This window comes from Macrobrachium rosenbergii, chromosome 41 (assembly GCF_040412425.1).
Source record: "Macrobrachium rosenbergii isolate ZJJX-2024 chromosome 41, ASM4041242v1, whole genome shotgun sequence".
Taxonomy (NCBI): Eukaryota; Metazoa; Arthropoda; class Malacostraca; order Decapoda; family Palaemonidae; genus Macrobrachium; species Macrobrachium rosenbergii.
This window is the reverse complement of record NC_089781.1, coordinates 81,202,872-81,215,162: the sequence shown is the minus strand read 5'-3', so window position 1 is coordinate 81,215,162 and position 12,291 is coordinate 81,202,872. Positions and strand designations below refer to the sequence as shown.

The 12,291-nt window shown below is 36.2% G+C and overlaps 1 protein-coding gene across 1 annotated transcript in view; it reads left to right on the top strand.

Moving 5' to 3' along the window:
• LOC136826924 (A disintegrin and metalloproteinase with thrombospondin motifs adt-2-like) overlaps positions 1–7,749 on the top strand; it is a 282,157-nt gene extending 274,408 nt beyond the window's left edge. Inside the window, exons 12-13 of the mRNA XM_067084499.1 lie at positions 2,939–3,090; positions 4,300–7,749. Coding sequence (XP_066940600.1) covers positions 2,939–3,090; positions 4,300–4,576 — 429 coding nt within the window. The 3' untranslated portion in view covers positions 4,577–7,749. The remainder of the gene's footprint in view (positions 1–2,938; positions 3,091–4,299) is intronic.
• The last annotated feature ends 4,542 nt before the right edge of the window (positions 7,750–12,291 follow it).

Sequence of the window (12,291 nt, the reverse complement as noted above, 5' to 3'; positions counted from 1 at the left end):
ATGCATACAGTACAGTATTTTAATTCGATATTTCTTTGGTCAAACCACAAGTAAATGAAACTTTAAGAAACCTTGGAAAAGACTGAAGTTTTATTAACAAAATATTATAATTAACTGCAAATTAATATTATATAACCACAGGAAGTCTTTGTAAATGCATTTTTTGGAAGAGCGTCAGGCAGCAGCAATATGCTAGCATGACTGCCATACGTATTCATAAAACCAGCGCAACTGAACCTCTATTTTTCTTGATCACGCAAATGGACATACATATTGTCTTTGTATCATATTTATGTACAAAAACAAAAATACAGTACAGTACACTGTAATGCATTTTTCATATAAATTTTACACACAAAAGCATGAAAACTTATAAATTACGGCAGGGCAAAATAGCACCAAGGACATACCGATCGCTACCTAAATTTGCACATTTTCATTCGGTATTTAATTGGTCAAACCAAAAGAAAATGAAATTTTGAGAAAGCTTGCAAAACAAAATGTTATAATTAACCGCTAAATTAATATCATAATATATAAGCAAGTGAAGTCCTTATAAATGTCTTTGGAAGAGCGTCAGGCGGCAGCAGACATGCTAGCGTGTTGTTACCCCTTAAACGCCGACTGGACGTACTTTACATTGACAAAAATTGTCTGTCGGGTGCCAAGTGGACGTAAAATATGTCGACTACAAAAAGTTTTTTTAAATATTCGCGGAAAAATACTTACAGGCCTTGTTTGTGAAAAATTTTAAATCACACGCCTTGAGGGATGCTGGGAGTTCACGGATCACGCTGTTGTTTTGTTTACAAGCATGACCCAGCTGCGCATGCGCGAATTTCTTTCTTATCCCAAAAGAAAGCATCAGCTAACTCTGCTGAAAATCTCAGAAATTCTTTAGTCACTTTGTCGTAATTTTTGCACTGTTTTCTATTAGCCTTTACATAAAGTTTTATATATGAAAATGTGCACAATTTCATGTAAAATACAACAAAAAATAACTTATGGTTGTAGTTTTATCAATTTTGACATATTTTCATATAAATCACAATGTGCCAAAATTTCAACCTTTGGTCAACTTTGACTCAACCGAAATGGTCATAAAATGCAATTGTAAGCTAAAACTCTTACATTCTAGTAACATTCAATCAGTTAACTTCATTTTGCAACAAACGGGAAGTCTCTAGCACAATATTTCGATTTATGGTGAATTTTTGAAAAAAACTTTTTCCTTACCTCCGCGCACGGTAGCTCGGCTGAAAATCTCAGAATTTCTTTAGTCACCTTGTTGTAATTTTCACACCGTTTTCTATTAGGCATTACATAAAGTTTTATATATGAAAATGTGCGCAATTTCATGTAGAATACAACAAAAAATAACTCATGGTTGTAGCTTTTATCAATTTTGAAATATTTTCATATAAATCACAATAAATAGAAAAAATTCGACCTTCAGTCAACTTTAACTCGACCAAAATGGTACAAAACTGCAATTGTAAGCTAAAACACTTACAGTCTAGTAATATTCAATCAATTACCTTCATTTTGCAACAAACGGGAAGTCTTTAGCACAATATTTCGATTTATGGTGAATATTTGAAAAAAAAAAACTTTTTTTTATGTCCGCGTATTATGAATTCATGCATCATTTTGTGATAATATTTTCTGTGTTGCTTTGATCGTTTTACAATTTGTTCTATACCAAAATCATCGTAATTTAGTGTACAATACAACGAAAAAAAATAACTCATTACCTTTAACCGTTTTGCTCACAGCGCGATTTGTATACAATTATATATGAAATTTTTTTTTGCGGTCATATATTCCAATATTTATATATGATAATGATATTTTTTTCATTTCTGATGGTTGCATACTAAACTTCAGGCAATGAAAAAAAAAGGAGCCAAAAATGAACTCTTAATCTTGAAAACTAAGAGTGTTGTGATTTTTTGAAAAAAACTTTTTTTCCGCTTCGGCACCCACTCCCGAACGCCGCCGGCATACGGGAGACGCTTTTGTAAATAGAGGCTCGGCGTTTAAGGGTTAATATCATAAAACTAAACTATAATGGATAAATAAAATAAAAAAAACATGAAAAAAGGAAAAAAATCATACTCTTTATTTAGGAGACTCCATTTCATTTTACTTAACAGTTATGAGTTTATGTTTCGGCCTAGGCATCTACATATGCAGCTAAATTCTATGATTTTTATCATGTTTTATTCTTCACTTTTCATCTTTTACCATGAGCTTCAATTCAAATGTTTCTACATTGGTTTATTATCCCTACTCTTTATAAAAATAATGAAATACAGTATATTTATAGGTATTTATAAGTATATATATAGATATCACCAGTTAAACTGGACTATCAGCTAAGACGGACGCCCTGGCCCCCCTACTAGTCCATCTTAACAAGGGTCAACTGTATTTGCGGAACTTTTCATAAATATTAACCGATTACAGTACTGTATTTTCACATTTTCATGACTAAATGCATTTTTGTGGTAAAACTATTAAAACCGTCAGTTATAAGCATTTTTAGAAGAGGGTCTTTGATGTTTGAACTATTAAGATAGACAGTTATTAGCATTTTTAGAGGGGTGTTGAGTATTCACGGATTTTAGCAATTTGTGGGGGTCTGTGGTACCTATCCCCCACGAATCCCAGGGGTCAACTGTACTCCCGCAACAAAGAACGTATATTAAGGCTTCGGTTTAATATTTGTTCTCAGCAAGATAGTTGCATCATACTGCATGCTGATGGCTCATTAGCTTAATAGCATGACTACGGTTTGTTCCAGTTTGATAAGTATATTTCAGTTTAATGAATTTTATTTGTTAATGACAGAAAAGTCTTTTATTCAAAACTTTTAAAAAAATTACTGTACATAGACTTGAAATACTAACCTAATTCATATTATTTGACTTTTTAGTTCTGTGTAAATGGAAACTGTGCGAATAAACCAGCAAATGCAATTGAATCCGCTACAACGACGCCAACAATAGCAACTACTACCACAGAGGCTCCTAGTACATCTAAAGGCTTTCGAGATTTCTTCAAAAGAATACGTAATCTCTTTAAAAGGTAAGATAAATTTTAAATATCAACATATTGGGAATTTAAAAAGATCTGAATTGTATTATTTGCAATTTCAGTGTCAGTCAATAGCTGCCACTGATCACCATTGTCATAAACATTTTTATGTCTGGCTTTTCCATAGCAGGGTTAAGAGCATAACAGATTCTCTCCATTCTTTTAATCTTGTCCACTTTCTGCCTTAATTCCCATCTGGTCTAGGTCCCTCTCTCCATGATTTGGGTCCTCCCACTGGTCGTCGTTCTGCTACTTTCCATACCTACTACAATTCTGACTGACTGCTTCTCTATCCTTCTCAACACATGCCCAATTCATCTCAATCTTTTGAAAACTTGTCTCATGCAGTCTTGAGACACCAAATCTCTCAGCAGCTTCATTTGTAGCATGATCTTCCCACATGTGCTTCAGCTACGAGTCTCACATTTCCTAGTCACATTTCTTCAAAATCTCTTCCATTTTCTTTGTAAGTGCTCAAGTCTGCTGTATAGATGATCACTGACCTTGTCAGTAATACAATTTTGCTCTTCAGTATATAGTATTCCAGCAGTCTCTTTTTCCTTCATGTAGGGTTTTTTTTTTAATATTACCCTCTTAAAACAGTAAGAGACCTGCAATCCATGTGTTTTAAGGCTTTTTTTTCATTTTAGAATTCTAAATACCTCCTATGACATCTATTAAATACAATATATAGCGCTGTATCCCACCTACACCTATCTAGTGTCCATATGACCATCAAATTTAATTTTCTAACTTCCTTCGTTACTATGTGTTTGGCTTTGTTTACACAGATTTTCAACTGAAATCTTCTCCATTCCACTCATCCACCTTGTAAGCATTTCTAAGATCTCATTCTTTTTATGATATTAACACCAGTACAGTACCTTTCTATAGCCTCTCTTGACTCCTTTGTAGCTTCATGACTACAATGAATAGTACAGAACTGTGTGTTGATTCTTAAAGGACACAAACACTTAGCTTGAATTCTGCTGATGTGTGTGTTAATGCCTTCACTCTAGATATTTGTGGTTAACTCAGAAGCATGTGTTAGTATTTATAAACCTAAAGAAAAAGGGCAGTGTTAATGTCTTCACTCTAGATATTTGTGTGGTTAACTCAGAAGTATATGTTAGTATGTAAGAAGCTAAAGAAAAAGGGCAGAGTCCAAATTTAGTTTGACATTATTTACTTTATTCCCAGGTATCTGTACTTGAGAAAAGATCTACCAACTTATGTATTTACATCAAGATGGACTTTGACCAACCAAACAATGTGCTCTGTAGCTTGTGGTGGAGGATGGCTTATGAGCAATGTCAGCTGTGCCACATATGAGGGTAAAATAATTGTGGAGGATGCCATGTGTGACCCAAAAGATAAGCCTCCCAACAAATCAGCATGCAACACTAACCCCTGTAAAATCGGAGATCCACTGCCCTCACCCCCGTCTGACAGGTCATTACCCTTCCCAAGTGGATGACAAAAACTGGAAGTCTGCAATCTACATTAAGTTAAAATTAAAGCAGTTTATACTAAATGTTACAAAAATTTAAATAAATCTTTGTTTTAATAATGTACAGTATCCCTTATCTAAATGTTATGAAAAATATATGAATTTCCAAAGGTTTGTACTGCACTGATGTTGTCTTGTGTGGAACAATAGGAATCAGTTACTGCAGGTTTATCATTTTCTTTAATTAAAAAATATTCTGATATTTATAAGCAATTTTGTTTCATAACACAAACTGCAAGTGATCACAAACTGAATGCCATCACTGGTTAAAAGAAGCAAAACAGTAGTTTTCTGAGGTCTTCTAAAGCACGACTTCCTGATTAAATACAGACCAACTTCTTGATTAAATAAGCACCCCTATTGAAAATAATTGTTTGTATGCATGAAATAATGTTACAATTTCTGAAGAAATTAAACAAACAAAACTAGTCTCTAAACTTTACTGAAACATCCAGCTACACAAGGAAAGGCAAGATTCTTCAGCTCTTTGGCTACAATATCAATCCAATCAGATACCAAATGACATTTTGTTAAATTACAGTAATTCAATTAAAATTTATATTCACCAGTTAATAATTCAATATAATTCATGAATTTGCGAGTTAGTGTTCCAAAATTTATAGAATTCTGGCCTGCTACTGCAATGTACCACAAACCAATATTGCTTACAATTGTGAAACCAGGAATGTTCACAGTGGTTATATGCTGGCATCAATGTACTCAAGAATAATATGAAACAAGGTGATAATGAAGGAGATAGAGTCGCTTGTCCATCTACCACCGCTAGTTCTGTTTTGATTACTGTACTTTTATTTACCTATAAGTGATATCCTAAGATAAAGTAACAAAGCTGATGGGCATATCCCCAAATGCGCAACTGGTTAGCAGAGGAGTTTCAATAAGACTTGGTAGTCTTATTAAACTACTTGAAAATGCACTAACATATAAATTTTCATAACAAAATTTATTACAGGTACGGTATTTGGATACTTACCTACCATTAAAGATAACATATCTCCTAAAATGGAGATATAAGCCATTTTTAACAATAGGTAAGAATCATCCCAGATAAATAATAATCTCTTGGCAAACAGGTCCTGTCATGGCTGACAACAACAGTCTGCTTTTCTAAGCAACTGAGTGCTTAAGATAAAAGAATAGTTTAAGATCACAGAGTTAGTCCAAAAGACCACAGACAACAAATATAGTAGGTACTCAGCATATGGCACATACAATTGTACAGGAGCAATTGAAACCAATGAAGTCAAGAGATATGGGCACTATGCAGAAAGCACAGAAGCACAGCAAGAGTCACAGACAAGCACTGAGACAGTAGGCAGCATCCATAAAACACAGGTTAGCAAGCCCTGATTAACTTAACCATGGACAAATACACTGTGGCCCAAAAACCAGTCCAGGAACAAAGGGAGCCATCTTCAAGCTTGGAAAGAGGCATCAAATCAAAGAATCTCCAATGAAGGGGAAGAAATATGTGGAATCACATGCAGAAGCAACAGAAGAGTTTGAAGAATGAAGCTGTAGATGGAAGGTAAAGGCAACAAAGCAATTCAGATATCTTTTCAAGGGCAATGGAGAGATCATCTGGAGAGGGAAAGCTTTGTAAGACAAGAAGACAAGGGGTTTTAGGCTGATGATGGCTGACATCTCTTACCCTGAACACTCTTGACATGAGAAGGCTGCACTGCAAAGACTGCATTGCAGAAGAGAAAGCTGCATCAGATGAGACTAAGTCTTGACAGTCACTGCTGCAGAGCAATAAGATAAAGGAAAAGTTGGAGTCGCCAACTGAGGCACTGAACGCACAAAGTTTATGCACTTGCTTTTGATCATAATGGAATAATTAATTAACCACCAGCCCACACATACACCAAACAAATCTGAAGGAGCAGCATAACTTATCAACCTTGCCCACACAAACAGACTGAGGCATGATTACGGCTAAATTCCCTGTAAAACTATCTCAAGAAGGGGGAAGGATACACATCACAAAAATAAGAAATATCTGTGTTCCAGGCAAGCAAAATTACTACAGTAATTAATACCAAAGACAACAACAGAAGTCAAAATATGAAATTTTACTGATTTGCAACACAAATATGAAATTAATAATTCTAAAAAATCACTTACGTTGATGAAAGCCCAAACCACATGTCACTTGACCACACAGTACACCTAGGCATGTATCCCCTGTACTTAATGACAAATATATACAAGAGAAAGCACAGCACAAACTATTATGATAATATCTGCAACTGCAGTTTTTGTTAAAGAACATTACTACTACTACTACTACTACTACTACTACTAACTACTACTACTACTAACATTACACATTAAACATAGGAACCCATCATTAGCTATCATAAATCTCATCTGATGCAACATTCATCAGCATTGATAAATCCCAGTACAGAAGCAAGAGCTTTCCGCATAAGACAAGAAGCTCCCCATATAAAAAAAGGAAGATCTCACCCATCTTTTAAACAACTGCTTTGCTCACTTTTACCAGCATTTTGGCACTGATTTTCTGCCCAGCTTAGCAGAAGTCTGTAGTATGACTGTGATTCATATGAACATATAAGAAATATCTCCACAATCATTCCCTCCAAGCTATTCTTTTGTGATGCTTTGTGATAACATACCAATTACTTTTTCCAATGTAATGTAAATATCTAAATATGTCCTCAACAGTTGAATGTAGCTTAGTATTTTAAAAGACCCAATATCTTATAACTAAAGTTTAAGTTTAGAGAAGTATTGTATTTTTCCAAAAACAAAGGATGTAAAGGGATAAATTTTGACTGGCCTTAAACACACACACTTTGATAAGCTAGACTTCAAAACTATTTGGGATTACTTTCAGAACATTAATCCTAGAAAATATATGTACATTCAAATAGAGATTACCTAAGCACTTGTTCTAAAATTAGCTGAGCAGTAATTTTGTATTTTATATTACTATCTGTTTATAAGCCAAATGCCAGTAAATCAAATACAATGTAGGGGTTAGTTCCCATTAATAATTTATAACCAAGAGGATTGAATTACATTGTTTTTTGCCCTAATGATGAAACTTTTCAAAAACTTTTTGAGAAAACAATAAAGATGTATATTTTTTACTTTATGATGATTTTCCTGAATACTGAAACTTCCCAAGAGGAAATTCTGTTGTCCCCTGCCTTCCTTATGCAAATTACTTCTCAATCTTCTTTACACAGTGTATTCTAAATTTTTCTTATACTATTGTATTTTGTTGTTTTTAAAAATTAACTAAAGGGATATTCACACAATCTTTAATTGCAAACTTTTTGGCAGAATTAGTTAAAAAAATTGCAAATCTGTTTTTTAAAGCTTTTAATGAAAAGCATCCAGCATTCTGCAAAAGATAACTGAGCTGCTCAAGGACCAATTTTCTATATGTAAAAAATAAAAAATAATGGTAAAATCTTGCTATTCCTTGAAGGTTGTCTCTACTTAATAGCACATATCATCCAGGAAATTTGAGATGGTAGCAATGTCTGGAACATATCAAACGGATCATCATAGCTTGCACATCTTCCATTACTAATTCAAAATTATAACTAAAGCACTACCAAATGATTCACTGAAACTGCTTTGTACAATGAATTATTTTTGTAACACTGCTAGTACATGCCCCATCACAGTAGACTGTTTACAATGTACAAGGAAAGGCATGACACACTACATAAGAAGGCTAAAAGTTTTCTTTGGCTTTCTTTCAGCCCCAGCTGAATTGTTTCCTTCCACTTTTCAACAGTCCCTTTGCTATTTAACCATCCAATTTCTTTAACTTTACTTCTTATTTATGACCAAATCCTTCAGGCAAGCCTAGTAAAATCTAGAAATGTAGTTCAGTGGTCATAATAAACTGACCTATGATGAAAATAAGAACTATGCACATATACAGAAGCAGACAGTTTCTCCTTGATGAAATGAAACCATTATTAGGAGAGAAAAAAAAAAAAAAAACATGGCAATATTAGAACAACAAAAAACTGAAGTGAGTGAGCTCATCATAAACAAAACATGGCAGGGTGAGCCCCTCATTAACACACTGTGTTAGCTCTCGTTAACAAAACATGGATGAGTGAGCCCTCATAAGCAAAACGTACAACGTGTGAGCCCCCTATTAGAAAATATACAATGTGTAAGCACCCTATTAAAAAATATGCAATATGAGAGTACTTCATACACAAAATAAAGCAATATTTTTTCATGGGGGAAATGCAAACTCTCACATACTTTAAATATTGTGTACCTGGCTCTGTCATTTCATAAAAAGCATCAAGATAATACTGTACAACCTTACCTCAAATGTGGCTGAGCAACAACAATTGATTTTGCAAACAAATGAATAAATCAAAGATGTAAATAAATTTTTTAGATGCAACTATTTTTGAAAAAAATTACTGGCCGGGGGGCTAAAGGTCATTTGATAACATAGCCTCATAGTGCATGGGCTTGTAAACTTTTGACATTGGGAATCTCTATAGGATAAGGTTCTGTTTTGTAGTTCACCCTTTTCCATACGACTCCATCTAGTGGAGCTCGCTCTGGGTAGTAACTCCAGCATTTCATTTAGCTTTCTCTGGTATCTATTTAGAAATAAGTGCTGAATGGACTATTTCACCGCACTCTCCAGAAATAGAACCTTTGTCAAAATTTTTTTGTGTAATCTGACCAGATTTACCTAAATATATCTAGACTTAGAATTGTCCAAAGGATTTGTTCTTACAGAAGTGACAAATAAAACAACAACAATTAAAAATGTTAGGCAGAAAAAGAAAAAAATGTATTTAAAGTAAAAATGACATTTTTATAATAAAGTTTCATATATACTTACCCATTAATTACATAGCTACTAGTTTCTTTTAGCTGGCAGCTTAAAATTTTTAAATGGCAGGTCATACTAGTCTGTTTTGGTTATGGCGACGTGCCCTGCCCACTTTTGGGTGTAAGAGAAGGTACAACATAGCAAAGACCTTCAATTTGTTTATGGCCTATGTCCAAGTGAGGGGAGGCGGGTGGGCTCCAATCATATAATTACTGGATAAGTATATATGAAGCTTTATTATAAAAATGTCATTTTTATATAAGTAACTTACCCAGTAATTACATAGCTGATTCCCACACTGAATGGAGGTGGGAATGTTGGCCATATCTACACCAAAACATTATTAATAGTAATGAGTTTGAGAATAGAAATTTACTAATATTGTATCAATGTTGTTGAACCTTACCTGATAAGAGAGCTGCTACAGGTAGATGTTGCCACTGGTTGGTGCTCATCTTATCCAGTAGTGGCGAGGCAGTAAAGCCTTGAGGGCCTACTACAACAGTCGGTGCTTTGTAGCGATGGACTAATTTCCAAGGGCTAGCAAAGTATAACAAAATGCCCCTGCCCAGAGTAAATAGTCACCATAACCATCAAAAACCAAATTAAAAACACCAATACCCAACCATTACAACCAAAAGACTGGAGGGTACTCCAAGTACATAGTACTCCCAGGCTCCCCAAAACACTCAACACCCTAAGCAAGGCAAAGAGATAAAAGAAAGGACATTGCTTTCTACGATCCCTCCCCTAACACCATGCCAGCCACGTAAATTGTCTTGATATCCCTTAAGTAATGCGATGTAAACACCGACTTGCACTTCCAAAACGTTGCTTGCACAATTGACGTGAGGGATAAATTACCAAAGACGTAGCAACTGCTCTTATCTCATGGGGTTTTACCTTGTAAGAGGAGAGCGAGTCTTCGCTCACCATGGAATGTGCTTCTGAAATCAAGTTCCTGAGAAAAAATGCCAGGGCATTCTTAGACAAGGGTCTAGAGGGATATTTCACAGAACACCAAAGATTCTTTGAAGTGCCACGAATGTCCTTCGTTCTGTGAAGATAAAATTTAAGGGCCCTTACTGGACAGAGAACTCTTTCTTCTTCAGACAAGCTCTTGATCATAAAGAACGAGGCCATGGATTCAATGGTGATTTGTTCTTAGCTGAAAAGTCTAGGGAAAAGGAGCAAACTGCATTCCCATGAGAAAATCTGATGTTTCTGTCCAAAGTATGGATTTCACTGGATCTCTTGGCAGTGGCCAAGGTGATCAGAAAAAGTTTTCTCCTGGTTAGAGCCCTTAAAGTGATAGATTGCATGGGCTTAAAACCTGAACTGGCCAGCCAGTTAAGTGCCATGTCTAAGTTCCAGAAGAGCAAAGGTTTTCCTTTAAGCTTTGCGGTATCAAAGGACTTAATAAGGTCGGACAAATCCTAGTTAGACGATAAGTCCATTCCTTTATGGCAGAAGACTGAGCTAAGCATAGCTCTGCAGCCTTCAATAGTAGAGGTGGAAAGTCTTTTTGTGAAGCGTAGGAACAGCAAAGTGTCCGCTACTTCTGCTACAGAGGTATCAGAAGAGGAAACATTATTTTGTCGGCACCAAGACCTGAAGATGGACCATTTAGCCTAGTAGATGTTATCTGATGACTGTCTTCTACATTTCGCAATTGCATCTGCAGCCACTCTTGAAAAGCCCTTCTTTTGGAGCAGTCGCCTAACAGTTTGAATCCTGTTAGGGCCAGAGAAGACAGGTTTTGGTGGAACCATCGGAAGTGAGGTTGCCTGAGAAGTTGTTGCTTCTGTGGCAGCAGTCTCAGGAAGTCCACAAGAAGTTCTAGCAGATCCGGGAACCACTCTTTTGCTGGCCAGAAGGGGGCTATCAAGATCATGGACAGGTTTTGATGAGACCGGAATTTGTTGATGACGTGTCTCACTAACTTGAATGGGGGAAAGGCATACCAATCTTTGTGTGACCAGACCTGCAACATTACATCGGTCGCCCATGCCAAGGGATCTGGTACTGGTGAGCAGAAGAGAGGAAGTCGGTGACTCCTGGATGACGCAAAAAATCTATCACAGGTTTCCCCCAGGGCTTCCACAGATCCAGACAAACTAATGGGTCTAATGTCCATTCTGTGGGAAGGATCTGTCTAAGATGGCTCAATTCGTCCGCTAGAACGTTGAGTCTCCCCTGGTTAAAATACATTGTCACTTGAGTGTCGTTCTGGTGTAACCAAGGAAGATGACCCCTTGACGCTTTGTACAAGGAGAAAGAGTGGGTTCCCCCTTGTTTCTTGATGTACGCCAGTGCCATCATGCTGTCTGAATGCACTGCTACTGTCCTTCCCAAATTTCTGAAGCAAAGTACTGTAGGCCCAGAAATATAGCCTGTAATTCTTTTATGTTGATGTGCCAGTTTTGCTGTTCCTGAGACCAGGTACCTGACACTTCTTTTAACCCCAAAAGAGCTCCCCAACCTAGGTTCGACACGTCTGACAAGAACTCTAGGCTGGAGTTCAGAGGTTGAAGAGATTTTCCTTCTGATAGTCTTCCTGGAACTCCACCAACAAAGGTCCTCCTTGATTTCCATCGTTATCGGGAACACAAACGAGTCCGGGAACTTTTTCCTGTTCCAGCTGGCTCTGAGGAAGAATTGGAGAGATCTCAGGTGCAGTCTTCCCAGAGTGACGAACTGTTCCATGGACGAGAGTGCCTAGAAGACTCATCCATTGATTGGCTGAGCAAAAGTTTAGTTTCAGAAATTCTTCCACTGTCTGAAGACACTTTTCTATTCTCTTCGG